The 27,448-nt window shown below is 35.5% G+C and overlaps 1 protein-coding gene across 2 annotated transcripts in view; it reads right to left on the bottom strand.

The window, feature by feature from the left end:
- Positions 1–1,349: 1,349 nt before the first annotated feature.
- Positions 1,350–27,448, bottom strand: part of CUL2 (cullin 2) — a 46,291-nt gene continuing 20,192 nt past the window's right edge. Inside the window, exons 6-21 of one of the 2 annotated variants that reach the window (XM_035317965.1) lie at positions 26,163–26,249; positions 22,679–22,775; positions 22,472–22,582; positions 21,110–21,272; positions 19,775–19,899; positions 18,064–18,171; positions 15,310–15,369; positions 14,794–14,922; positions 14,617–14,703; positions 13,943–14,095; positions 13,489–13,566; positions 10,501–10,567; positions 9,671–9,873; positions 6,830–6,931; positions 6,004–6,120; positions 1,350–1,958 (exon numbers count right to left, since the gene is read on the bottom strand). In XM_035317965.1, the coding sequence (XP_035173856.1) occupies positions 1,827–1,958; positions 6,004–6,120; positions 6,830–6,931; positions 9,671–9,873; positions 10,501–10,567; positions 13,489–13,566; positions 13,943–14,095; positions 14,617–14,703; positions 14,794–14,922; positions 15,310–15,369; positions 18,064–18,171; positions 19,775–19,899; positions 21,110–21,272; positions 22,472–22,582; positions 22,679–22,775; positions 26,163–26,249 (1,819 nt within the window). In that variant the 3' untranslated portion in view covers positions 1,350–1,826. The remainder of the gene's footprint in view (positions 1,959–6,003; positions 6,121–6,829; positions 6,932–9,670; positions 9,874–10,500; positions 10,568–13,488; positions 13,567–13,942; positions 14,096–14,616; positions 14,704–14,793; positions 14,923–15,309; positions 15,370–18,063; positions 18,172–19,774; positions 19,900–21,109; positions 21,273–22,471; positions 22,583–22,678; positions 22,776–26,162; positions 26,250–27,448) is intronic. The other variant, XM_035317966.1, reaches the window with a different exon arrangement.

The following is a 27,448-nucleotide window of genomic DNA, read 5'->3' as shown; positions in this document are numbered from 1 at the left end:
TGAACTATGGAACTTAAATTCCCTCAAACATCTGTTGATTTTCTCTTGTAACATATTCCTACAGAGTGAGATTAACAAGACAGAGTAGGTCTTACTAAGAATGGAAGAAGTTAGTCTAATCTCAAGAAAAGGGATGAGGGGATCGAGTGCACCCTCAGCAAGTTTGCAGACGACACCAAGTTAGGTGCGTGTGTCGATCTGCTCGAAGGTAGGAAGGTTCTGCAGGAGGATCTGGATAGGCTGGACCCATGGGCCGAGGCCAACGGTATGAAGTTCAACAAGGCCAAGTGCCGGGTCCTGCACCTGGGGCACAACAACCCCAAACAGAGCTACAGGCTGGGAGATGTGTGGTTAGAAAGCTGCCTGGCAGAGAAGGACCTGGGAGTAGTGGTTGACAGTCGGCTGAATATGAGCCAGCAGTGTGCTCAGCCGGCCAAGAAGGCCAGCAGCATCCTGGCTTGCATAAGAAACAGCGTGGCCAGCAGGTCCAGGGAAGTGACTGTCCCCCTGTACTCGGCTGTGGTGAGGCCGCACCTCGAGTACTGCGTTCAGTTTTGGGCCCCTCACTACAAGAAGGACATGGAGGTGCTCGTGCAAGTCCAGAGAAGGGCTACGAAGCTGGTGAAGGGTCTGGAGAACAAGTCTTACAAGAAGCGGCTGAGGGAGCTGGGACTGTTTAGCCTGGAGAAGAGGAGGCTCAGGGGTGACCTTATTGCACTCTACAGGTACCTGAAAGGAGGCTGTAGCGAGGTGGGGGTTGGTCTATTCTCCCATGTGCCTGGTGACAGGATGAGAGGGAATGGGCTGAAGTTGCACCAGGGGAGGTTTAGGTTGGATATTAGGAAGAGCTTCTTTACTGAAAGGGTTGTTAGTCACTGGAATAGGCTGCCCAGGGAAGTGGTTGAGTCACCATCCCTAACGTCTTTAAAACGTCCCTAACGTCTTTACACAGAAGACGTTTACACAGGGACGTTTACAAAACGTCCCTAACGTCTTTAAAAGACGTTTAGATGTAGAGCTTAGGGATATGGTTTAGTGGAGGACTTGTTAGCTTTAGGTCAGAGGTTGGACTAGGTGATCTTAGAGGACTCTGTGATTCTGTGAAATCAAGTTATGCACTTAAACATAGGTGTTTTTTTTTTGTTTTTTGTTTTTTTTTCAATCATATCAAACATAACATCATACCTGGTACTCAGTTTTCTATACAAGTCTTATGACAGTTTTTACAACAGATCTACTTCAAAGGTTATCCAAAACCTGAACACATTATTTTCAATCTTACCAGCCTCAATATTATTTACAGAGATTAATGCTATATCCATTTCTACAATAATTAGAGACACATCATATAACTTTATTTTTTTATTTGACAAGCAGCAGTATCATGTTCGTTTTTTTATTTTTTTTTTTACATTTTAATGTAGATACAATTATTAGGTTATCTGTCATATTACAATATTTAGTTTTTTTTTTTTTTTTTTTTAAATTTTTTTCTTAAAAAACATAAAAAAACATCAACTGCAAACGTGAAAGGGAAGGGGGGGAAAAAAAAAAGCATGGTACCCAACCAAATTTCCACATTTCAGCAATACTTCACTCATTCTTTTAGTAAAGTTTTAAGAAATGTCATAATGACATGAGCTTGAAATATCTATAGGCATTTTCATTGACGCTCATGACATGGCACTGGTGATGTTGTAAACAGCAGAAAAACAGGGGCTGCCAAGTGACCAATTATGGAGGCATAGGCCTGCCTCTTCCCACAGGAACACACCAAACAGTGACAGCAATGATCTCCTTACAATCATACCTGCAGGATTGCAACATCATGCTACATAACTGTATTCGTCTGCAGAGGCCTGGCTTCGCTCTATGTACTGTTTGTCTATCAGAACTTCAATACACTTCTTAATCATGCTGATACTTGGGTTAAACCTAGCTCTTGATTGGCTAATCACCTGCAAAAGAAAGACAAGTTTTATGTCTTATTTTCATTTACAACTGTTATAAATGCAACAGGAAACTCACTAAGCACTTTAAGGAAAAAAAAAAAAAAAAAAGTTTTCTTTTGAAGACAGGATTAAATAAATACAGGACAGTTAATTTATAACAATAAACAAAGCGTCTCCGTACAGTAGTGTCAAGAGACTTCAGCTGACTGCTTAACACGTTGGTTCTGTTTGCACATTAACCAGATTTTTTCAGTCCTCTTGCTTGCTTGGTTTGTTCTGGTACAAGTGAGGATAAATATCCAACTTAAAATTGATCTAACATTTGTTCACTTTTATTACTATTAGTACAGTTTAAGCAAAGTGAAAGCATGGTAAAACCAGCTGTGTCTTTTCCAGTACCTGTGCTGGCTCTCCCTCGGTTAGGTACCTTTTACTTCCATTTATATACTTACATTGTTCTGTAATATTTAATTTATGGACTCCCAAACTGTCTTCAAGTCTTACTTGGAAAATAAATGCCTGAAGAATGTGTTAGTCTTTGGGTTTTTAATAGTTCATACAATTTTAAATGGTTAAATTTCACTTGACCAGATTTCTCAAAACTATTTCTAAACCTGAACACAATTTTCCTCTCATGTATCACCACCTTTGTTATTATGAATGGATAGAGAAGTCATTTTCATTTAATAAAGTTTTGTGAATCCTGTGTTTTCTTTATAGCATTACAAATGGTGACTGACATGCACACAGATAAATAGCAAATTCTCCTAAAGTCAGACTAGGACCTTATAAGAGCTTACTCATTCTTTATTAACAGTTTCAATTCATTTAAAATGCCACCTATCCTCAGAGGCTCTGTTGCACGAGGCAATCAAATTTGTAAGACAAAATAAGGTTTACTTTTTAAGATTTATTTTATTTTGTGAAGTTACACTACAACATTGCTGTTTCAGTTGCCATGCTATTATGATGTGAGCTAAATTTGTTGTGTTTTGTCTACTAAATTCCAGCCCAAGCCCTGCTGTATACCTGGCCCTGAAAGGCACCTGAGCACCTGAAGCAGTGTAAATGGAACCACTGACATCCTTTCCCATACAGTTTGAGACTATCAGGATGAACCTTTATTTATGTCACTAAAGATCCTACAATTTGGCAAGTTCAATCCAGCTATGCTGGAACTTTTTAACAGATACAGTAAAAAAATATTTATGGTAAAAACAAATTTTATGTGCATTGCAGAAGAAACAGCAGCTGCTGGCTAAACTTCAGATCTCTCTTAACAGTTTTGAGTTCTGTGTGTTCTCTTCTAGATAAGTGAGGAAATGCTGTGTAGTAACACAGTATGTAACTTGGAGAGTTCTTCAGATTTAAAGTTTTGTGGCCAACTTGTAGCAAAGAAAATTACTATTACTTTCTCCTTTCTACCTGCTAGCAGCGGGAAGTGAGGGAAACAAAAGACCTAACCACTCAAGTGTTAGAATATATTTAGCCTGTAGTTTCACATTTGTTCTGTAAAGAAAGTGATTTTTATTTCAGCTGGATTTCCTGTTTTCTTTACACCTTTTCATGGCTGGCTTTCTCCCAGCTCCAGTGAGGAGCTGGAGCTCTCTGTGAGCCAGCAGAACTCACCAGGTAGAACTCAGGCAGAACAAACAGAAAGCTCAGAGGAGATAGTTTTGTTGGGCTAGCAGCCAACGGTCTGGTAAGTTCCACAGCAGTCAAATGAGAAGAAACTTGGTGCTAACAAGCTATTAGATCAGCTCAAATTCCACCTAACTTCAGCCCTACGCTCAGACTCACTGTCATAACCAATACTTCATGTATTTATTTACTCAGGACAAATAGATCTGAAGACAGAATTTTGTATTAGTAGTGTTTTTGTTTGTTTGTTTGTTTGTTTGTTTGTTTAAATACAGGTCAGTCTACTGAGAAAGCTGAGCATGTTCAACCCAAAACCACCTAGCCATCTGGGCTTACTCATTTAATATAAAGCAAAACAAGTTACTAAGCTCAATGCAGATGTAACTAGGTAAAATTTCCACGTATCTTGAAATTTTCATTTTTAGTGTTAAATATAAAAAACCTGTCTCCCCACAATTTGCTCTACAATCTGGCAACAATTCTGAAGTACCCAAGAGTCCATCTGTATCCTAGGCTGCAGAGTAGATACCTAACAGATTTTGAAGAACCTAGCTCATATGTCCCAGTTAAAGTTTAGCTGAGGAAGCATGAAGATTGGCACAAATTCAGACAGCTAAAATGCACGAAAAATTAACTCTAATGGATTTTTGTACTGCTTCATGTTATTGCTTGAAGTTCTACAATTGCTCATTTAAGATGACATCAGGTCTCCACAGTACATTGCAACATAGATAAGAATTATTTAGAAGTCTAGCTTTCAGTTTTTACTTACATTCTGGGTAGATTTTAATATTTAATATGAAAAACTGAGAACTACAGACTAAATGAATAAGGACATGATTTTCATATATTTATATGTCATAAATTTAGTTAAATGCTAAGGTAAAAAATAATACACGTTGATGTGGCTGGTGATAGATAAATGGAGCACCAACTTTATTCTGTGCCGTTTTTTAAGCTATCAATCAAAATATCCACTTTTCTTGAAAAACTTGAAAAATCTCCTGATGTTAATAGACTGTACTATTCTGCAGGAGTACTGCAGGAGCAACATGCAGCATAAGCACATTATACTGCCTCCTGAGCTGGACAAAGAAGGAAATGACCATAAAGTAGTTTTTCTGTTTCTAAGCTGTCAAAGTTTGTTCTCTCTTCTTTTCCACCATTTAAACTGCTCTCAAGTAAAGCACACTTTGAAAACTTTTTAAAGTTGAGAATATGGGGAAAATATTTTCAAAGATGAAACAGGGCTTGCCTATAATTTTCGAGCTTTAACATAAAAATCTTAGAGGATTTTGTCATAATTGCATGAATTTAAGTAACAGAAGAGCAAATAACCGAAGATTTTGAGAAGTAATCAAGGCCTATGCTGCCTCATCTTTTACATGTTCAAAATCAGATTTCTTAAATTAAGCTTGCTTTCAGGGAGTTTGTATACAAACACTATTTATTTAAAGACCCAAAACCTTTCAGAGTTCTTGTGTTACCAGTCAGTATGAAAGCTCTGGACTTACAAGCTCTCTGTAGCTGCTTATTTTGCTTCGGAAATAAAAAATAATTGGCAATTATGGTAAACTGTTTTCCTCATCACCACAGGACAGAAAGAATACAGCAGACCTCAAAATGACGGAATGCATCTCCACCCTTTCCACCATGTTTAAAATGGTCCAGAAAAGCAGGAATTTTTATTGCCTCTCCCACCAATCTGCTCTGAGGCTTATCCAGCAAAGCTTGGGAGACACAAGAATGACTTGGAAGGTTGAGAAAAACTAGGGACTGGTTGGTATGAATGCAGGTTAGGTTGGAATAGGAAATGCAATTAGGCAGGCAACTATCACAGATGGAAAAGTAGAAATAAAATGAAAGAAATAGCACCTTTTCTAAGCCTGTCCATGCCAGTTCACAGATCATTAATTTAGAATATAAAAAATCTAGACAACTGTACTGCTCATAAAATAGATTAGGAGGTGCAGGTCTACATACTCAGACAACTTTTAAAGTAAAAGCCATGAATTAGAACTAAATCCAGCTTTACAATTAGAGCTCAAAATTGGCTACGTGCTTCTGTGGAAATGTAATGTCTAGAATATCCATACTCAAATGTCTTCAGTTGAACCTACAGCTCTGGCAATGATTCCTATAGGATACAACATCTGGAGGCATAGAACCAGCCAACTAGAAAGAACAAGCACAGAGATGCTTAATGCTTTAGTGCTAAGACATATTTACAGGGCTGAGTGATCACAGGTAAGTGCCCCAGTACTATGGTTCAAAGAAGACTCCATTGGAATTCTCATCAATTTCACTGAAGTATTAGTTTTGACATGGGAGTTTTGTGGTTAGATGTTTTACACAGCTATCCTGAAGATTTTCCTCAAAATCATGCTTAAGAAGAGGATTTTTATCTTACCTCCTGAATAAGAGCATTATGTCGCAACACTTTACGTGCTTTCATGATACGGACTATAGCAGCTTGAAGATACATTTTTCTATCTTCATCTACAGCGCTTCTGGTCTGTTCCATCTCCTGCGATATAGGAAGAATGGTAAAGCTTCAAATACAGTACGATCAATAAACATATCATAAAAGTAACTTGAATCTAAACTTTTTACTTAATGAAAAGTGGTCAACTAATATAAAAACCTAGATAAAGATCAATGTAAAGCATTTCTGTAAATCAAGAACACCAGGTTTCATGAAAGTCAGCAGGTAGATAGGAGGAAGATAGCCAAATCAGATTTTGCTATGGAGAGAAGTGGGCAAAGTTTACTATAATATATTGAGTTTGTCAGCACATTTGTCTCTTGTGTATGTGTCTATGTCTTAGAAGATATAGAAGGAACCTGGATTATCAAAATTTGAGTTGATTATAGTTGATGAAGGACACAAAACCATATGAAAACAGAGTTCAGTGGATCTGCTGTTTCTGGATTAAATTGCTTTTATAAACACTACCAACAAAAGAGTCTCATGTCAATTCAGTTTGGTCCAAGAGGAATAGCTCTTGTTCATTTTTAATTCCTGTTCCCTAACCCATTTTTTTTTCTACCTGTATTTTAAATACAAAAAAATAATTGCAGTGCTTAAACTGTAAACTTAAACAATGTTTTCACAGTGATGTAAATCTTAAACAGAGACTCTTATATCTGCTTTTACCAACCTAATACAATCAAATCAATTTTAGAAAAATAAGCTTCACAAGCTCTTCAATCTACAAACATCAAAAAATACTTGCCTGTGGTGTATCTTTCTGCATTGATGTAGTAATTTTAAATTTTGTTCGTTTACTGCTGAAATTCATATTTAATGAAAACGTAGACTCTGCCTCTACATCTTCCTGCAATAAAGAAACTTTCTTAAAAACAGAAATGGAACCAAAAAACAATAAACAGCAAGGATTTGCCAGGATTAACAGTTTACTTAGAAAAATCACAGGTAGAAGCTTGGATACATACAAACAATTTCAGTGGATTTGTAGTTGAAAATTCTAAAGAGACACTTGAACCAGGTTAGTTTTTAAGTTATGGTTTAACTAACCTAAAAACCCAGTCTATTTTACAAGACACTATAAAGAACTCTGATATACATGAGTACTGTTAATAAGTCAATATTAGTATAGAATAGTTCCAGTCTGAAGGGACCTACAAAGATCATGAAGTCCAACTGTCAGACTACTTCAGAACTGACCTGAAGTTAAACTCAAGTGTTATCCAAATTCCTTTAAACATGGACAGGCACGGTGCATCAACCACCTCTCTAGGAAGCCTGTTCCAACATATGCCTACCATCTTGGTAAAGAAGTTTTTCTTAATGTCTAGTTTGAACATTAATAAAAACTTCTTTACTGAGAAGCAATTAAAGCAATTTCAGTTTTAATAATTGAACAGCTGTTTTAACTTCTGGTGTAATACTTCAACAGTTTATCTTAGTTGCAAACACTCTCCTTTTAAACATATTTTTGTCCCTGCAAAGAAAGTAGGATTTGCATTTATTTATGGCAGAACCTCAAGAGAGCCAGCTCTTACTTTCACAAACATCACTAAAGTTGCCTTAAAGAACTTATGGGGGAAAAAAAAAACATTTTATGTTGTATCAGAAACAGTTGATGAACTGCAACTTCTACAGCTCCACAACTGTATGCAATTTCTCTTTTTTTCTCTTCTGGACCTCATTTTTTTCCCCTACACATGTCAAATTCAATTTCTTTCAATAAATTGTAAGTATTCCCAGCAGTCCCAACACCTTTACATTCAACTAACAGGATGACCTGAACAATCTTTCCAATTTCCAGGCAAGAGTTTGTACAAGTATTACCAATTTCCAGCAGTACATAGTTACTGGGCTCCTTAGACTTTGGAATCTTGCCAAACTATGGTTGCCTCAAGTGCTAATACTTGAGCAAACTCTTAAGCAAACACTGTCAATGTTTATTTTAAAAATATACCAAATACTATTACTTTTATATTCTCCAAGCATTCTCTATTAGAATATAATATCTAGTCGTAGTATAGAAAAATTAATACGAAAGGACAAAGATCAACAGCTTTAAAAATGTCATTAAATTGTAGTGCTGTTGTGTTTATATGGTTGAGTGTAAAACAAAACAAAACCAATAAAGATCTTGTCAAAAGTTTGTTGAAAAAGAATAAGCAAAAGCAAACTACAGTACATAATACACTGTACTTTGCTGTGCAGCTCAGACACACGTAGAGAGAAGTCAGTATATTTAATTTCACTGTTTAAGCAACTCAATTTCACTGCCTTATCCAATGAGTAAGCAGATAGACTGCATACAGATCAGCTTTCAAATTGCTGGATGGAGTGCAAAGAAAACAGAATTAGCAAATATGTTTGAATACAACAGCCTGTAAGTTAAAGAAACAGAAAATGCAGTGGTAAACATTAAAGGTAAAAGGATTGGAAAGCTATACCATTCAACCTTCAATGACATATGCTTAAAGAAACTAGATGAGCCTTACACGACAGACATAAATAAATGTAAATCCTTTAAATAATGGGCAACTTTCTAAGATTATGAAAAATCTCACTGTTTTCTGTAATAGCTCCCAGTGTTATATTTCACCCATGGTTTAACAGACATCTTCCCAGCCACTGTTCCAACCTGAGCTCATTTCTAGATATTGGAAGCATGTCCTATGCTTCAGCCAAGCATCAGATCTTCCTTGCGATCTCACTTTCCATTTTCTAACATTTTCCTGGTTAAAAAAAAAAGCAGCTATCAGAGCAGCTTTCGATTTCTTCTCGTAAGCCAAGTGAACAGCTTATCAGTTTGTTCTGCTTGATACTGTCTGAATAACTTGGGCTTTCTGGGCTAGCTGGAAGTGCATACTAAAGTTTGTATGGTATGCAAAGGCACTTCTGTAGCATTACTTATGTAACAGACTTCTGTGCCTTTCACTGCATGGCGAAAAAAGGTAAGTGATTTGACGTAGGTCATACAGAAGGGTGAGGTAGAATCAGTAACAGTACCTGCATGAACCTTTGCCTTAACCGCAAACAAAGCTCAGATATTACTAGAACTCCACGAAACTCATGGAATGACAGAGTTTGGCAAAATGCAGCAAAAATCCACTCACATATGCCCTCCTTCCTCTCTGTCCTCCTCCCTCCTTCTCCTGTAACATGTCAGCCAGGAAGTATATGGTTGCTGTTACTTTCAGTCTCTTAATCCCACAAATTTATTTTAAGGCTCTCTTTAAGACACTTTGATTTACTCCTCAGGCTCCTTCCCATGATCCCACAACTTTGAAAGCGATGTATTCAAAGAGAATTTCCATCCAGCAGTAGAGAGTTTAAAGCCACATGGATTCAACAGAAACAATCAACAGTCCTAGCATTATTACCTTTTTATCAGACCCTGCTTTTATAGGCATATAGAACAAAGATAGTCTACTTTTTCCTCTCTTTCCTCATAAATATTTATAATTGCTAACAAGGTCCATAATATATTAAAAAAAATGAGAGAGATGATTCTTTTATAATAAAAAAGGCCCTCAACAAACAGTAGAATCAAAAGACTGAGCACATGAAACACTTTTACATCGTTACTGCATACCTTGTCTGAGTCATGGTTGATCATTTTGACATCGAGTAAGGATTTGATAGTTTTTGTCAGTTCCTTCTCATTCATTTGTGTACTGTCCTGAAGCTCCTTGTAACTGACAGTTTCACTGTTGTTGAAGGCAAGCAACACTGCCATTTGGTACGTTGTCACCATGGCTACATATGGTTTGCACAAATAATTCATTTTTACTTCACCTGTAATGATACAAGTAGTATTTTATAAACGGATTAATGTGCTGAAAAGACATCTGACGCCTAACTACTAGAGCTACTCATACAGTTCCTACACACATGCAATTCCAGACATGCAATTCAGACCTCAGTATGGCATGGGAACATGAAAACCGATGTTGTAAATTTAGACACGTAAGATACTGTTTGTAAAAAAAGAACTCTGGTTAATTATGAATACTACAACAGTACTGTTTTCAGAAGAAAACTGAAAGCGTTGAATTTGAATACTGCAATACAATTTAAAGTAGTAAAAAAATTCCAAATACCCTCAATGCAACACACAAGCTTCAGTTAGTAATAGCTTACACAGAATCACAGAGTAGCGATTAAAAAAAGGCACTGAAGAATGTACATTAAGGTACAACTCTACTTTTCCCTGGATTTAATAAATCACAGGTAACATGCAGGTTTACAAACAAATTTTGGAAATACTAAGTAACAAATACTAAATTACTTAATGATGCAGAAGTGATAAACTGAGTTAATATGCAGTATAATGTGCCACCCCCAACATTTGCGGTCATTTGACTTTTAACAAACAATTGCCAGTTGTATAGAACATAAGTTTAGCAAAGCGTTTGTTTTTACCTGTACAAAGATAATGTAACCAAGTAAGCTTCCTTCCACTAAAATGTTGACTGTAGAATAATTCAAACTGCAAAACAAGATGAACTTCAGTTAATCACACATATGAACTTACAATAGTTTATTATCACACTAACACTGCAGCAAAGAAATACTGGTTTTATGCTCACTGCATTAGATACAGACCTTGCTGGTAGGTTCATGACAGCACCTTCTTTTAGAAGATGGGTGACTGAACACCAGTCATTTAGTGAACTACTTGAACACATTAACATACCACTTGATAACTCAATCAAAAAGATTGTTGAGACATTCATACTCTCAGAGCATAAAATATTGTAGCTAAAAGTAGTGTAAGTCTGCTGAATCCAACGGTTCCTCAATGTTTATCAATCCTGTTATGTTTTATTATTCTGTTCTTTCCAATTCCATATAAAAACAAATGTATTTTTGTTTTTTCACCATGGTGAAATCAAACCTATATTCAATATATTCAATGGCTTTGCCTTCGTTTGATTTAATCTGACTTATAATCAAATCAGAAAATCCATTTTACTGATTTTTTTTAAGCATCATTTAAAAATGTAAGCTTTTGGTTAACAGGTATTTCCCCCACAGTCAGCTACACAATGACTCTCAAGATGAATCTCATCTTATGTTCCTCAACACATTTTTAGGGGAAAATTTCAGAAAAAGCAAGCTTAAAGGTGGGTATAGTTTTTGTTGCTCTTCCAATTTGGGTTTCAGGCCAGACACAACTACACAAATGGAAAACATCTCAGAACCAAGACATGACTAGAAGTTCTTAAATTTCTGCTGCCAAACTTGTAAGACTTTGAAACCTTCCTAAACCTATTTTCAGAAAGAAGCACACATTTATTATTTAGAAGTAACATTTCAAACTTATGTTGACACCAAAAATTGAAGCATCCCCTTAAAATCGGTATTTAAAAAATCTTATTTCCTGAATTGCATTAGTAGTAATGATAACTTCTTCCTGATTTTTTTTTTTATATGAATTTGTAGTCATTATGGAAAGCGTTACATCAGTCACTCTGGACAGCATCTTTTCCTGGTATTTAAAACATAGAAAGACACACAAATACATAGAAAAACAAGAATATGAAGACATCTACCTCTGAACAAGAAAAGGACTTAATTTAAAAATTCCTCTCTTCCTTGAGAAACATAGGAAAACTTTGTTGCATGCTTTTGTGCAGGTGGAAATTAGCTATGCAGACTAAAATTTGGCAATAAAGTACACAAGTCTGGCAGCTAGAAATGAGATAGCTCTATAGAAGATTCTAGAAATGCCATTCCTAGAAGATTCTTTCTAAACTAGTAGATATGGCATTCTCTTGGATGTCATCTGAAAAGAACTGAATTCTGGCTAAAAATCTAACAGAAAAAATAAAATATGAAATCGACCATAATCTTATTATCCATACAGACAAGAGGGACAAGTCAGACTGCGTACATTGGCAAGTGCCTGGTAGGCATTAGTATTTTTTGTTTGCTTCTTATTTTTATTTGTTTAGGAAAAAAATCCAGACATTTTGCCCTCATACTGCATATCTGAAAGGAACAAGAAAGTAAGGCTTGCAGACTAATCCTAATGTTAGGTGCAGCTATTTTTTGGCAATGAGAAAAACTCTGGCAAATTCAGTCTTTCCTTAAAATTGGATGGAAAATCCTCACATCCCAGGTAGCCAGCCTACAGATCAATTTGGATTACTCTGATTTGTTCTGGCAACCAGTTACCATCAAAGAAAGTTATATACACAAATATATCAGGAAGATGCTAAAAAGCTAGCTTTTGCCATTTTTAAGAAACAGGTGTTTCTCCATCCACAAGCTTAAGTAGTACAAAACATAATATTTGTATATCATCGAGGTGAATATATATTTATAAAAAGTTTGCAGCTTTTTCAGGTTTGAGAGAACTGGCAGTTGTACAAATACTGCCATAGTTTGGATTGCAACTGCAAAATTATTACTATTACTACTACTACTATTATTATTTTCCTTTCTTCTAAGTCGGGTCAAAATTCATGAGAAAAACTCTCATTGTGGGTCAACTGATCAATGTGTCATCAATTACCTTCTGTGGATCCCATGTTCCATCCATGGAATATAGGTTGGAAACTATCAGATTACTAAAATCAACTGCCACGTAACGCATCAGAAATAAAAGGAGATAAAAGTTCTAATACTCAGTGGTAAAATGTGAAAAAGCTCCTTTGCCACAGAAGGAGACATTTGCCATTACAATTTAGATCAGATAGCAACTCAAGGCAGCATACAGCAAGTATGAAAAATGCTCTATTTTTATACCTAAAATGTACTTCATCATTAAAATATACATTAGCAAAAATAAAATACACAGAGTATATGTTTTGAACACAAAAATTGTGCAGATAACATTTAGAACAGAACAATATCATAAAAATTAATAAAACGTTCTACCTGTACAAAACAGAAGTAATTTTAAATAGTAAGAGAAAATTTGGCCAAAGTAAAACCTCTAATTTTTTGAGAATTCTCAAAATTATCTTTAAAAAAGTTTGCATGAGTTTGATTTTGAATGAAATGTGGCTCATATGAAATACGTGTATCTGCTTTTTCATCTATGAAGTCTAAGCAATTTTAATATTATTTTAGATTTTATCAAAATAATTAAAGTCAATTGGAATTGGTTTTAAAGCTAAGAATCAAGTCAGTTCACTTGACTGTATTTAGTAGCATTTTCCTCTTTGATCACTGAGTGTAGAAAACAGAAGAAATAAAAATTATGCAAATGCATACATAGAAATCATTATGTCATTTGGGTGACCTTTCCAAATTTCATATAACTAGACAAAGGGTAGCGTTGATGTACAATCAAAATGAAATAGCTCAGGTTTTCCTCTGTTAGAATGATCAAAATTTTTTATTTTTTTTTGGAGTTTTTACATTTTCCACATGTTTACAAGAATCCTCCTACTAACCTACCATCTGTACACTTTTTTCCAGTTCCTGAGGAATTGCAAATGTAGACGAAGGAGCCTGAGTTAGAGGCCATGCACCAGCCTAGAGGTATCAGGAAAAATGAAAGCATTAACATTTTCATATGATATAGACATCAAGAAAAAAAATAACACCACTAAGCAGTTTTACAATATATATTGTCATAAGACACACAACTGAGACCAGAAGTTTTACTGCTCATTACGCATGCCCCAGTGAGAGATAAACTCAGGTAAAAAACACAAGGCATTTTGCATTACTACTATTTAGTCTGCTAACAGGTTAATTTTAAAAGTTAAAGCTAGGAAAACAAACTATTCCACACTGATCACAAGGTGTCATATGAGAAGCGTTCCTAGTTAGAAAAATATTTCACTTGTTATCAAAACATAAAAAATGAAGTACAAATAACTCAGTAATAATAAACATACATTAGTACCTGTAGAACATATATCTGAAAACTAATTCCCAAATCTATAATCGTGTCTTGGTTTTTGATAAAGTTGTTGAATTTATTGTTGAGATCAGCACTAACACTCATGTCTGTATACATTCGATGAAGCTTGCTGGTAAATTCATAACCACAGGCTTGCTGTGAAAAAATATTGTAACAAGTTTTATTGTGAAAACAATACCTATGAAATAAATATTGCACATTCACACATTTATTACTATAATATGAATATCTAATTGGTAGAAGCATTATACACTGTTTACAGGGAACACCAGGTATAATAGAAAACAAACACTATAAAAGAAAATTATCAAATTTATTTTAATCCTGCTTTGTGCACATTAGTTTAGATGAACAATATAATTTCTTATAAAATTGAAAGATAAAGCTAGTTTATGATAGGCTGCTTGGTGCTTTTACAACATAAAAAATGGGCTATTGAACACACTTTATAAAACTACCCAAAAATCATTTTAAAAAAATGAGTGTTTAAGTGATAGTTCACAATGTATCTTTCATACACTATGAGAAACTTCATTTTTGTTTTCAACTACTGTTGAAACAGAATCTACCGATTGCTCTGGCACCCTCTGCTGCTTCCTCTGAACATTACATTCTCTTACAATTGTTTACTTTGCATTAGAAGAGGATTACATTACCTTTAGTTTATTAATCATGGCTTCTTCAGAGTCCATAGACATAGACAAACCATGAATTAACCTTTTTGCCAACATTCTGGCATAGAACTGCATGGAATAAAAAAAACAGATATAAGGATTCTTGAAAGTATTACCACATTATTCGTGAACAGTTTAAATTTGAATATCAAAAGTTACCTTTTGGAATACATCTTTGTCATCAATGTATTTGAATACGGTAATGAAACTTGTAAGTTTGTCTTCTACTTCATTCTCTGTCATTCCTTTCGCTGACTTCTTCAACAAGTTGTCACAGTATTTGGCCAGCTCAAATTAAAAAAAGAGAAACCCAAACCTACTTGTCAAGCTTGAAAACAAACATATGTCAAAGTACTCTTTAAATTCTACATGAAGGTTAAAACCTGAAGTAATTCACAGTCCATAGTCTCGTGTTCTATTATAAGGGCTGTATTCACAGGTAAAAGATACCAACTACTTCCACCAAAACCACAAATTCTGTATCAAAAAATATAACTGCAACATTTTTTGCATACTCCCAAAATGTGTGTGTGTGGGGGGGGTTAAGTAACCACTACTGACATATGCACCTGAGGCTGACTTAGAAATGGATATTCATGTGATGGTCCATGTGCTAATTCGTTTGACAGTTATAAAGAAGTATTATTACATTCTACAATAATACTTATCACTTACCAACTCAGGTGCTTTGCAGATCGACTTGGGCTCCCTATAGTTAACTACTGATGTCAAAGCCTACACAGGAACACAGAGCAAAGACATAAAATGGAAATGACTTAAAACTTTTTCTATTATGAATTTTACAGTAATTAAAAAATGTTCAGGTACAGACCACCCAAGAGCCTATGAAACTCAAAAGAAACAATGAAAAAAAGGATTTGGATTACTCCTTTTTTTAAGTTAATTAGAAACTTAAACACTGAAGTATGAAGGTTTTGGTATACAGCAATAAGTATAGTATGGACAGAAAGAAACTTAGGAAAGCAGATAAAGCAGATTTGAGCAGCAGCACATCAACAGTAGCATAAAAGAGCTTGATTTGAAGAACATACTTGGTATACAGTAATAAAGAAAACTATTTTGGTTTTCAGATTTTGTTAGACTAAATAAAATTTAAAAATACAGTGTTGAGAGTGATTATGTGGAAATTCAAAGCAATGCAGTACAAAAAACCATGGTAGCTAAAGAAAGCCTGAATATGAGGAAATAGAAAAGGAAGGAGATAATGGCAGTTTGGAATTGGAAATTGCACAATAAAGATACCAGAATCATCAAGATTAGTTCATAAACTATCAAATTGAAATTAACATTTTAAATTAATACTGGCCTAAAAATATTGCATGACCACAGTTTCAGGGAATTTAATCTGTTTTGTGACTTCAGCTTCAAAATTCAGTACGACTTAGTGTGAGTACAGGAAATTACTTTCTTGAGTTGCTATATCACATTACAAAAAATAATACTCAAATGAACCTATGCAGAAAATATTATTATTATTATTAAGAAGAACTGACAAACAACTTTTTGTACAATGCCTCAACATTTCAGTATTTGACAGTAAGTACCTAGAATCCCTATGACAAAGGAATGCACTATTCGACAAGAAATACAGAAATCTGAAGCTTAGAGCACTCTTTTGTAATAAAACTGGAGGAAACAACAGCAATTTTGATATTGACCATGAAAATTGGCAACAGATTAAGATTTTAAATATTTGTTGTAATACAGATCACTGAAGTGAAGAACTGAAGTATTTCAGAAAGAAGTACACTGCCTATGTACCAGTAACAATAGCTGTCAGTCTCCTTTTACTCCACCTTCTGGTAGATGACTTTAGTTGCACTTCAGATGCAGTATGGTATTGAAATAAGAATTTGCGTTAAAATACTAAATAATTAATTTCTCAGTACCACAAAGACAGATGGTTACCTATCAATTTTATTATTGTTATCTTTGTCCCTGCATCTTTCCAGACTAACCTTGGCTGAAACTTATCTAAAGCTTTGAATCAGACTAACTACAAACTCAAAATACTATAAACACCAGAAAAAAAAAAAGAGTAATGAAATGTATGCATACATTTTATGACTTAAAATTATAGATAGGAAAGCATTACATTCACTCTCCAGGAAAAAAGATACAATGATATATCTGGAAGAGTGGGATATTAACAAATGGATTAGATAAAATGTTCTTCTTTGAGAAGGAACCACCCAAACTCACAAGAACCCAGGCATGTTTTGCAGAATTAAACTATTATCAGAAACTAAATGTATAACACTTTGGAGTGTTATCTTAAATTTTTTCATAGCTACGCATTCCACAAAAAAGGATGTCAAGCCACTTTACCTAAACATGCTTATTTAAGTTCAACTGCAGTTGTCTCCTGGAAAATGCTATTTTGACTAGTGATAGAAGTGATGTTATTTTCTAGGTATTCATTGTAGTCAGCTTGCAAAAAATCTAAACAAAGCTACTGTGTAAGTAACACTATCAGCATTCAGAGTTTAACTGGAAGTAAATTCAAGTTTAAATGCATTTAAGAGTTATCACAGAATGGTTAGGGTTGGAATGGACCTCTGGAGGTGATCTAGTCGAACCCCCTTGAGTGAACAGAGCCACCTACAGCATGGTGCCCAGGACCATGTCTACACTGCTTTTGAAGGTCTCCAAGAAGGAAGACTCCACAGCCTCTCTGGGGTCCCATGCCAGTGCTCCATCACCTGCACAGACCACAGAAGGGCTTCTGGTGTTCAGACAGAGCCTCCTGTGGGCCAATTTGTGCCCACTGCCTCCTGTCCTGCCTCTAGGCACCACAGAAAAGAGCCTGGCTCCATCCTGTTTGCAGCCTCCCTTCAGGTATTTATAGACACTGACAAGATCCCCCAGAGCCCTCTCTACTCCAGGCTGAGTGGTCCCAGCTCCCTCAGCCTCTCCTCACAGCAGAGGTGCTCCAGTCCCTTCAGCATCTCAGCAGCACTCTGTTGGACTCTTTCCATGTCTCTCTTGTGCTGGGTGGGGAGGGGCAGAACTGGACACTGTACTCCAGGTAAGACCTCAGCAGTGCTGAGTAGAAAACCGTTTGCTATGTTGCCAAAGCTCTTGCAACACACAATTTGTCTATTTATTACCTTAAATTCATATTGAATGGGTCAGCTCCAATTTTGTGTTTTGATTTTTGATTAAAAGGTCTTCCTTTCAGTAAAATTTTAAGTATTATCATGGTTTTCTTTCTACATACCAATTTCTTCTCCAGTACTAGAATTTCTTCTATTTCATTGCATTTATAAACTAGAAAAATTACATGAGAATTCTATCATTAAATGTGCTGGTGCCCTGAAGAATTCTGGTGAACCTGAAACAGGGTTCCACATTTTATTTTCCAATGTTTTTTGTTTGTTTGTTTTTAACTTAATAGGTTAAAATTACCTTGTCAAGGGCACTCATAAAGTGTTGATCACCATTCAAAACTGTGTTGATAAGTTGAACAAATTTACTATGCACTTCCAAAACTGACTCCACAAACTGAGTTGGCATCTAAAAGGAGATAAAACAGAAAGCAAGTTATTAAGAAAACAGTTATTATCTACACAAACATAATTATATCTACATTAGTTGTACATTTTTTTCTAATTATTCTTTCTGATAAAAAGTTAAAATCACTAGCAATTAAGTCTTTGAGAGGATTGCTTCTGCAGTCATACTCTTGCACAAGTGTGCTCAAGCATGTTTTTCAAATTAAAAAAGCCTATGGCTACATTTAGAGTCAATCACATATTTGAGTCTATGCTGTTCCAATGCTGTCTCATCTCTTCCATAACAACCTAACATAGTTTATGAGCACTTTCAGAAATTATTAATGCTAATATGTAAATACAGAAATCAAGTGGAAAACCTACTGAAATAAGGAAACTGTTTCTTCTACTGACTCTGAAGACAGAAAGCTGGATGAGACATTTGAACTTTCCTACATAGAAGAACAGTTACCAATCAAATTTAGTGTGCCACATTTCAGCCAAATATTTTGTGTGGAAACAACTAATGTGAATTCAAGGAGCCGCTACACAGACAATATAGCAGGCTGCAATATAAGACTGTGCTATGCACTCACTATGTCACTTGACTCCCCAAGTGCATTATCAGGTCACACAGCAGAAATATTTTGATGCCAAAGTACTCCACATAGTAGAGCCAAGCATTTCACATTTTGAGTTTACCTACATAAGGCTGTGAGCTTCCATCACCCTAATGGGTCTACAATGATTTCACTACAGAGACACTAATAGCTTGAAAGAACAGACTTGGTAAACTTAATTTTTTGAAAGCCAAATATGCTACTAAATACTTCAGTCCATTTTCTGAAGGTACACAGAAGCTATGAGGAGTAAGCAGACTCCTGTGCAGTCAACAGAAGTTAGGTTACAACATCTCATATCTCTCTATTTTTATAGACAGAAATAATGGATGGGTAAAGTCACTGTCCTATCCTGAGCACAGATCTAGACAGCAAGATGTATAAATGCACAAGAGCTTCCACATGGCGTTATATATAATTTTTCTCCTATGAACAGTAATGTTCAAGGAACAAAAATTGATTTGAGTAATTTAAATACACATAAGTTGAAAAAAGTTTAAACAAAAACACTTTGGTAGAGCAATTAAGCAACAATATTTTCAAACGTCACATACAAACATGAAGCTACAAAGCTATCAGTGAAAAACACCACACCGAAATCAGGACAGGATGTCAAGTCTTCACAAATAACACATCATTAAACTAAATGGTTATCAGTGGTTACTAACATACCAGAACAGCAAATGTCAGGGAAAAAAATAAAACAAAACAACACAACAAACACATACAACAAAAGGACCTACTTGCCATGACGGAATTAAACAAGCAACAATGAAAATTATCTATCTGTAGTTGCTCTGGTTAGATCACAACAATCAACTCTCAGGATAGATATGTGTTGTACAGCTCAGATTGCTGATTAGAAACTACAATTTATCCATAAAGTTCCAAACCAATTTCAAATAAACAAAATTACGGAAACATAATATACTAAAAAGAAAAGGGTAAACATTTCATTAGGAATGTCAATCAAATAGGTAATTTCAGCTGCCTAAGGAAACTCACATTTTCCTGAGAAAGATTGCTGGTTGCTCTAAGGCCCTCATCATGGATATGGTTTTGAAGTTCCTGAATCATATGAGGTAAACCACTTGACACAGCACGAAGGAGAGTATACATATTTGCCATGTCTGCAACAGAGATACATTTTTATAGAATATGCTTAGAAACACTAAAAATCAACACTTAATATAGTATCATAATTTCACACAGAACTTTCAAACACTGAAACAGGACCAACTGTTTCGAAAAAAATATTTAACATACACTGAATCACCGACAAAAGAAGAAAAGGAAAGAGCAGGGCTAGTACCAACGTTTACTGAGTACTGCCATTGGGACTACATTACTCTTCCGATAGTGCGTATCTAGGATAGACACCAAAAGGACAGGTAGCCTGGTAAGGAAAAGTATTGTGCTAGTTTATTTTTAATCCTCTGCCTCCCTAAATCTCCCTTAGCAGCAGCTGACTAAGATCAGTTTTGATGTCTTCTTGACTTTGTTTTCTTCCAACGGCGGCTTGAAAATTTTCTCAGATAAGAAAAGCTATATATATATATAAAAAAAAAAGCAATGGCTGTTTTTATTAAATTTATTTTTAAAAAAAAAAAAAAAAAAAAAAAAAGCCCTGATCAATTGTGCAAAAACTCTTTGGAAGCTGAACACTAGTATTAAATACGTTTTTTCTGTGAAAAATGATTTGTTTCACATAACAGATACCATCCTCCATGCAAGAATAACTAAAGAATAACTATTCTTTCAAGGGTAAAAGGCGTATAATCAGGTAATCAGGAAGCTTTTTTTTTTTTTAAAAAAAAAAAAAAGTCAGGCAGGGAATATAAATGTAGGAACATCTGCTTCTGTAAAAAAGGATTAGGGGGGAGAGATCACAAAATTCAGGACAATAAAAAGTGGCTATGAAAAGAAGCCAAAATGTTTTGTAATCCTGACCCGTCAAATGAAGATGAAGAAATCTGTAAAGACAGAGCCGTTGGTTTACAAATGGAAACACAAGCATAAAATATGATTAATTCTACAAGACACGAGACTTCAGTGTGTTTTTAAGCTGACTAAGACAAGGAAAGGGAAAGAATTTTGGCCAAAACAAGGCTTGTTAACAGTAAAATGCAAAAGAAGGTTTAGACTGTATATTTGGAAGAATTATGACAACTTGAAAGGTAAAAGAAAAATCTCATGTGGAATTTAATTGAGCTTTCTAGATGAGTAATGTATATTAGCTGAAAACATGCGCATCAAAGGTCACCGAATAAAAATGATAAATTGCAATGCTAAATTAATAAAATAAAAACACTTCATGTTTTTGAGATCATTGAGTCTTACCACTTCTTTTCTCTTGTCTGATAATATTGTGACATTCTGCATGTAGAAACTGCAAGTGATCTGCTACCATTCTCTGTTGGCATTCATGAATCACTTTGCCATACGAGCTGGGATGCAAATATTTCCGACACCGCATCTCTTCATCTTTTAATCTACCTAAAACCTACAGACAAGTTTTCAAACTGAGAGCAAATGAAATACTAACAAACAGTCTAGATCCATGAATATACAGTAGCATAAATATATAGAATACGAGACAGAAATAAGCAGCCAAAGGTAAAAATGAACTTGCCCAAAATGCTGAATAATTGAATTTGCTGATTTGAATCAGGCAGTTACTGAATTAACATAATCCTCTATTTCTCAGTAACTACTAGAAATTTAATAGCATTCATTAGTCCTCAAAATTTCTTCTTCGACTTTGTGACCAGTTTCTCCTACTACACTTCTTATTCCTTCTGAGAAAGTTTGAATATAACATATATATATAAATATACAGATCAATTTGCTGTTCTAAACCCGTTTGCTTAGATGTAAACATTAATACATATAACATGTATAGATCTACATCTGAGCTAATCAGAAAACTCTCTTTACAATTTCAATGAATGAAATAGGTATTACCATAGAAGAAGTCATGAATACTGACATAAAAGTATTTTTAACCAGTGAACATGATAGGATCCTAAGGAGACTAGCACAGCAGTTCAATTGAAGTCTCAGCCTGTCCCTGAGTTTCACCTCGGGTGTTCAACCATTAGCTTATGCTTCTTTCAGTTAGAAGCAATTTCACAGCCTTGTCTTCAACGCTTCCATCTTGTTACTGGGAACAGCATGGCACCGAGGACTGAGTCCCAGTCCTGTATTAATCTCTGCCTTCTCAACCAGGGTACAAGTAGTTTAATCAAAACACATCTTCATAAGCCACAAAACAAAATGAAACCTACTTCAGAATATAGAACTTTAAAAAAATGCTCTGTAACTACTCCACCATACAGTCTTCCCTAAACATTACACTGCTAAAGCTCCCATCTTACAGATTAAGTGCTTTTATGAAAAACAGAAGGAAAACAAAGAAGTGAGGAAGCAATAAGGATCAACTTGCTAGTTTTTAAATATCTATATTTATTTTTACTTTTCATGCAACTGATTTATCATTTATTACAGATTGCTAGCTTCAAAATAATTTATCCAGCCAAAGTTTTTAATCTATATTCAGATACAGCATGCTATCAGAATGATCTCAAACTGTAAGAAAGCACAAGAAAGAACAAATACGGAACAGAACAGGAACACGTGAATCATTTATAAATTGCTAATCTTATATCTCAGTTACTGCACGCATACAGAAGAATCTCTTACCTTCTCCATGTATTGTGAGCAATTTGATTCTTGCAATAAATTTGAAGCTTCTTGTTTATAATACTCCCCTGTTTCATTCAGAAAAGGACACTCAAAAATTTCCTGATAAAACTAAAAGGGAGAAATATATATATATTTAAGTGCAAATAATGCATATACTAGATTAACGTTCACAATTCAGAATATAAATCAGAAATGTGTATCTACCTTTAGGGGGAATTTTTTCTTATACTGTTCAACATGAACAAAGGAGTTAATAACCCCATGGATTACTTTCTGATTTGGGTCTTCTCCACAGCGATCACTGGAATAGTGAAAACAAACATTCAAGAGAATGCAGATACCTATGTGTAACTAATCCGATAGCCTAATGAAATAACTTAGTATTAGATGAAAACATTTTCTAGTAAATTCCTCTGCTTAAATTGGCCAAAATAAGAATAGGATTAATCTCAAAATAAATAAATACACTGTTTCTTCTCTCTTATACGCTTACATTGTTGAAATGGCAATTCATAAACTATTCACAAGCATTTGCAGATGGTGAACTTCCAAATATTTGCTAAGGATTTAAGTATTCCAAACTACACACTCTAAGCAAGAACTTTAAAAGTTACATCAAGCTCCACCTCGTATACGTAGCCTTCATTGAACAGACTACTTTCACACTCACGTCTCTGCCAATAGGATCATTTTTGCCAACATCACACCAAGAAGCATAGTGTGTGCTTTTCAGAATATTTGCTATTCAATCAACATGCAGACGTCAAGTAGAACAAATAATGTACTTGGCACAATCTTTACTCATATGTTGGAAAATGAAAGCCTTGCATTTTCCAGTCAATTTCTTAGCTTCAATCGAGTGGGCTCAAATAAAGTAAATATTCTCTTTAGTTCCATTCTCTTTAGTTCCATTCAGTTGAAAACAAAAGTAATTAAAAAAACTTGTTTTGCATGCTACATTTAACAGCGCTCATTCGCAAAGACTGGAAATAACAGACCCACTCAGAGCAGCAGAGGCACTCCTGAAACATGAAGTGTTCTAAAAAAGACTACCTTTCACATACGCTTCGCCCCCCAAAAATATATCTTTAACTCCTACTTGTAGATAGGATTAAAATACTACTTTAAAAAAAGTATATTTACAGGCAAACATCCATAGCTGTAATTTCAAATGCTTTCCATTTTTAAATACATATATACACATATATAACTGTAGTTAAAAGAACTTTACTGAGACTGCACTGAAAAGAGAAAATCAGTTCTCTATTGGAAACTGTTCTTGGCTCAGGAGAGTCAGTTACAGGAATGACTTAAAAATTAAAAGGGGGGAAAAAAAGCAAAGCCAGCATAAACACTTCAAATAACATACACGCATCTAGGCTGCGGGTAGAACGATGCAGAAATCATCTTTCCTCACCGTTATTTTAGAATTGATGAAAAAAATACAGAGTATGCCCACAAGAGGCGTGCTAGAGAGGTTTAACAGGGCAGCCACAGCAGCAGTTACTGTGTTACCCACACCACACCGTATTCCTATGTTCATATTATGGATTACGTGTATTGCTTCTAAATACTGCCATATCCCAAAACCCTTAGATTTAAGCTCATGATGGCTAGAAAGAATTTTCTCTCCCTGGGGGACAGGAAGGTTTCCTCTGGTTCTGTCAGCTGAACCAGCACAAGAGGTCTGCTTTAGGGTACACGTAATCACATCCCACCTTCTTTCCAATACTCCTCTACTAAGTCTGGCTACACAACGCATACATAGGTGGCAGCTCCTCGCAGAAGAGAAGGGTAGCACTAGCCCATGACCTGGAGTTCCATCCAGGAGGTGGCCAGCAGCACAGTAAGGCTGCACAATGCACGAGCTCTGAATACACCACAAAGTCATGGAGTGCAGCAAGCTATGGAACTGTAAGTTAAGCATGCTGGACAGCTGGGAGCTGTGAAGAGATGGTGCAACCTGCCTCCAGCATGCAGGTTTCTGGACCTGGGAATATCGGGGTGATAAAGCACTGTAACTGAGGATGAATCAGCTCTCCACTGCTTGATTCACAGGCCACTTCACAGACCTTAGCTCACGTAGATGCTGGAGGAGAAGGGGCAGTAAAAGGTCAGGACTAGGGAAGTCAGAGGGCAATGTATTGTCAGAAAAAGGGTTGTGTTTGTTAATAAAAAAAATGGTGGAGGTAGGAGATGCAGCTTCTTGCCTGAGCTGCAAGGGAGAATGGAGGCTTTAGAAGCAGAGGCCATACAGCATAAAGGCAACAGAGGAAAAAGACCACAAAGCAGTAGTGGCCTTCCATGGGGTGTCTGGGTGTACCCAACAAAAAACAACAAAAAAGAATTGATAATCTGCTGTTGAATAGTGGGGTAGCGAGGATGTGGTTGCCAATCAACTGACAAATTTGGAACAAAATTCTCAGTATCAGGAAAGTAACACACTGTTAGATTAGGCCTTCAGAATTTTGTATTTTTAATAGTTTAACTAAGATCACATTTTAATGCAGAAAAAAAAAACGATTGCCAAGAAGTACTTCACAGGTGCCAACACCCCCCTTCTTTTCCCCCACACTCACAGAATTTTAAGCAGTTTAACCTAGGTTTCCTCTGTGTGAGCATTATACATCTACAGCAAAGTTGTCACAGAATTTATTGACAGAACTATGTTATGAACTTCATTATGAACCTATCTTTCAGATGAACCTATTTTCAGCCATACCGTTTCCAAGACAAGCAGCATATGTCTCCAAAGTATCATCCTCCTCAGTTCAGTAGCAACTTCAGGTTTTTATTTACATTTATTGAACTCCTCTCAAGAAAACTTACAGAACAAATGGGTAGTTTCAACAAAACTTGATAGAAGTCTCCGTTGTCACAGAAGTTTCAAGGACTATTGTTATGAAAGTTGCAGTAATGAGTGTGTACCAAACTCAAATAAGACAAACCAGTGACCCAGGAGGTGGATGTTTATTCTGCATACTTTCTGTGTGGTGGTAGTCAGCAGGCAGTACGGATGCAAATTTTTACAGAAGCAGCTGCCACACAGTTTGAAGTAGGGATGTCACAAGACATCGTGGGAGGATGGAAGAAAATGAAAGAATAATGTTTGGTGGGTAAAATCAAGCTAAAATATAAAGCAGCAGAAATAAAAGCTGCTCCAGTTCTGCTGCTGATATGGCTCCCTTTTTCAAAATCATTGCAGAAAACTACAAAGCAAAAGCTCAAGGAAGTTGAGCTGTTTTATTAACTCCATCTTTAGCCTTAAGACTAAACCTAACAGTGGAAGTTTAACATATACTGTACAGTGTACTATTATATCCATACAGAACATATTTAAGGGTCAATATACAATAATAAATCTTATATTCATTAAAAGGAGATTCCAATATTCAGAAGTGTTCTGCTGTGTCAGACCAGTGGCCTGTCTAAAACTATGGAATGTGCCACGAACCAGAAGAGCCTGTTTGGAACACTCCCAAAGAAATTAACTTCCAATAGATTTTCTTTCAAATGATACATTATTTGTATCAGCTTAGAGAGGAATAGGTCCAGTTAGTTAAAAAGTATTAGTTGTGTTTAGTAGAGAAGCATCTCCTGGTTAGTCTGTGCTAGTCACACCAATATTTGAGCTAGGACCTGAATAATTTCCAAATTATTTAAGAATTTCAGAGATGAATTTTCTCACAATTCGAGATCTTGTCGGCTTCCTGTTGTGTTGAAACAAAAATGCGTAAGTTGATATTCAGCTTGCCTTGTAGAAGGAGCGCTTGGGCTAGAGGGAGGGGGAAGAAAGTGTGTTATATTCAGAACTCTGTATTAAGAGAAGTGCAGTCAGACAAGACCGGCTTAAGTGATTTAACAATTCTCTGCTGTTCAGGGGGGCTAATGCTACTCCCTTTTGCTTGGTCACTGGCTTCTGTGTCACTCTTGCACTGTTTTGGCACTCATCTAAGTATTTGCTGAACTTATTCATCATGCCAATCCATAGAAATATTAAGACTAGGTGGTTTTCTGTTGTATTAGCTGTTGAGTGGGATCACTAAGGGCTTAGGTAAGCACCAAAGACAGCACAAGAAAGGTAGTAGGTAGGGTACAGCCTGCCCCTTCGTGGCATTAGCAAACTCTTAAAGCAATTTAACCGTCTTGTTCCGTTGAACCACAAATTACTATTTGTGCTTCTTCATTTACACATGCCCTGAGTGTTTAATTTTAATGTATTTTTAATGGGTACTGCAAAATTTTATAGCTTCTAAAAAAGCAGGTGTATGTGAGAATTTAGTGTTTTTGTTTTTTCTTCTTCGAATTCCAGTTCAATACATTCATAAAAACTGAAAGCAAAACTTGTGGCTCTGCTCTCCCTATCTTTTCTGGTACAATAAAGATACAGTTAAAACATACTTTTATACACAGCCATTTGAATACTTTCTTGGTTATTAACTCTGTATAGTGTTGTATTCTATGCAAAATCTTCTGGTTATGAGAAATTCAGCTGTCCATCTATTTAAATTCTATTTTCTCTGTAAAATAAATTTTAATAAATTAGATCATGCACGTTTAAGTACTACACTAAAGACATCTGATTGATAAGTTTAAGTATATATATTAGTAATTTTATTAATTATTTATTTTAGGTAACAATCATGCATATTCTTGTGCCTCTAATACATGCACTTCATTGATATCAATTTCTTTAAAAACATTAATCCCTGATTTGCTGAACTCAATGCTAAAACACATTTACCAGCCATTTGCAACAAAGACTTCAAAATTGTCTCTTGCAACCTGCACTGACCAGTGGACTAATAGCAAGGAACAGCAACAGCACCAGTTACATGCAAAGACAGTCTTCAGAGTACAAATAGCACCCCCCCCCCCCCCATTTCATGGTATCAGGAAGAACAGCTGTAATACTAAGTTGTCTTATACAGTCCATTACACGATACCCAGATGAAAAAATGACTAGAACAAAAC

This window comes from Oxyura jamaicensis, chromosome 2 (assembly GCF_011077185.1).
Source record: "Oxyura jamaicensis isolate SHBP4307 breed ruddy duck chromosome 2, BPBGC_Ojam_1.0, whole genome shotgun sequence".
In the NCBI taxonomy this organism is placed as follows: domain Eukaryota; kingdom Metazoa; phylum Chordata; class Aves; order Anseriformes; family Anatidae; genus Oxyura; species Oxyura jamaicensis.
The sequence above is the reverse complement of the archived record's forward strand: the minus strand, read 5'-3'. Positions and strand labels throughout refer to the sequence as shown.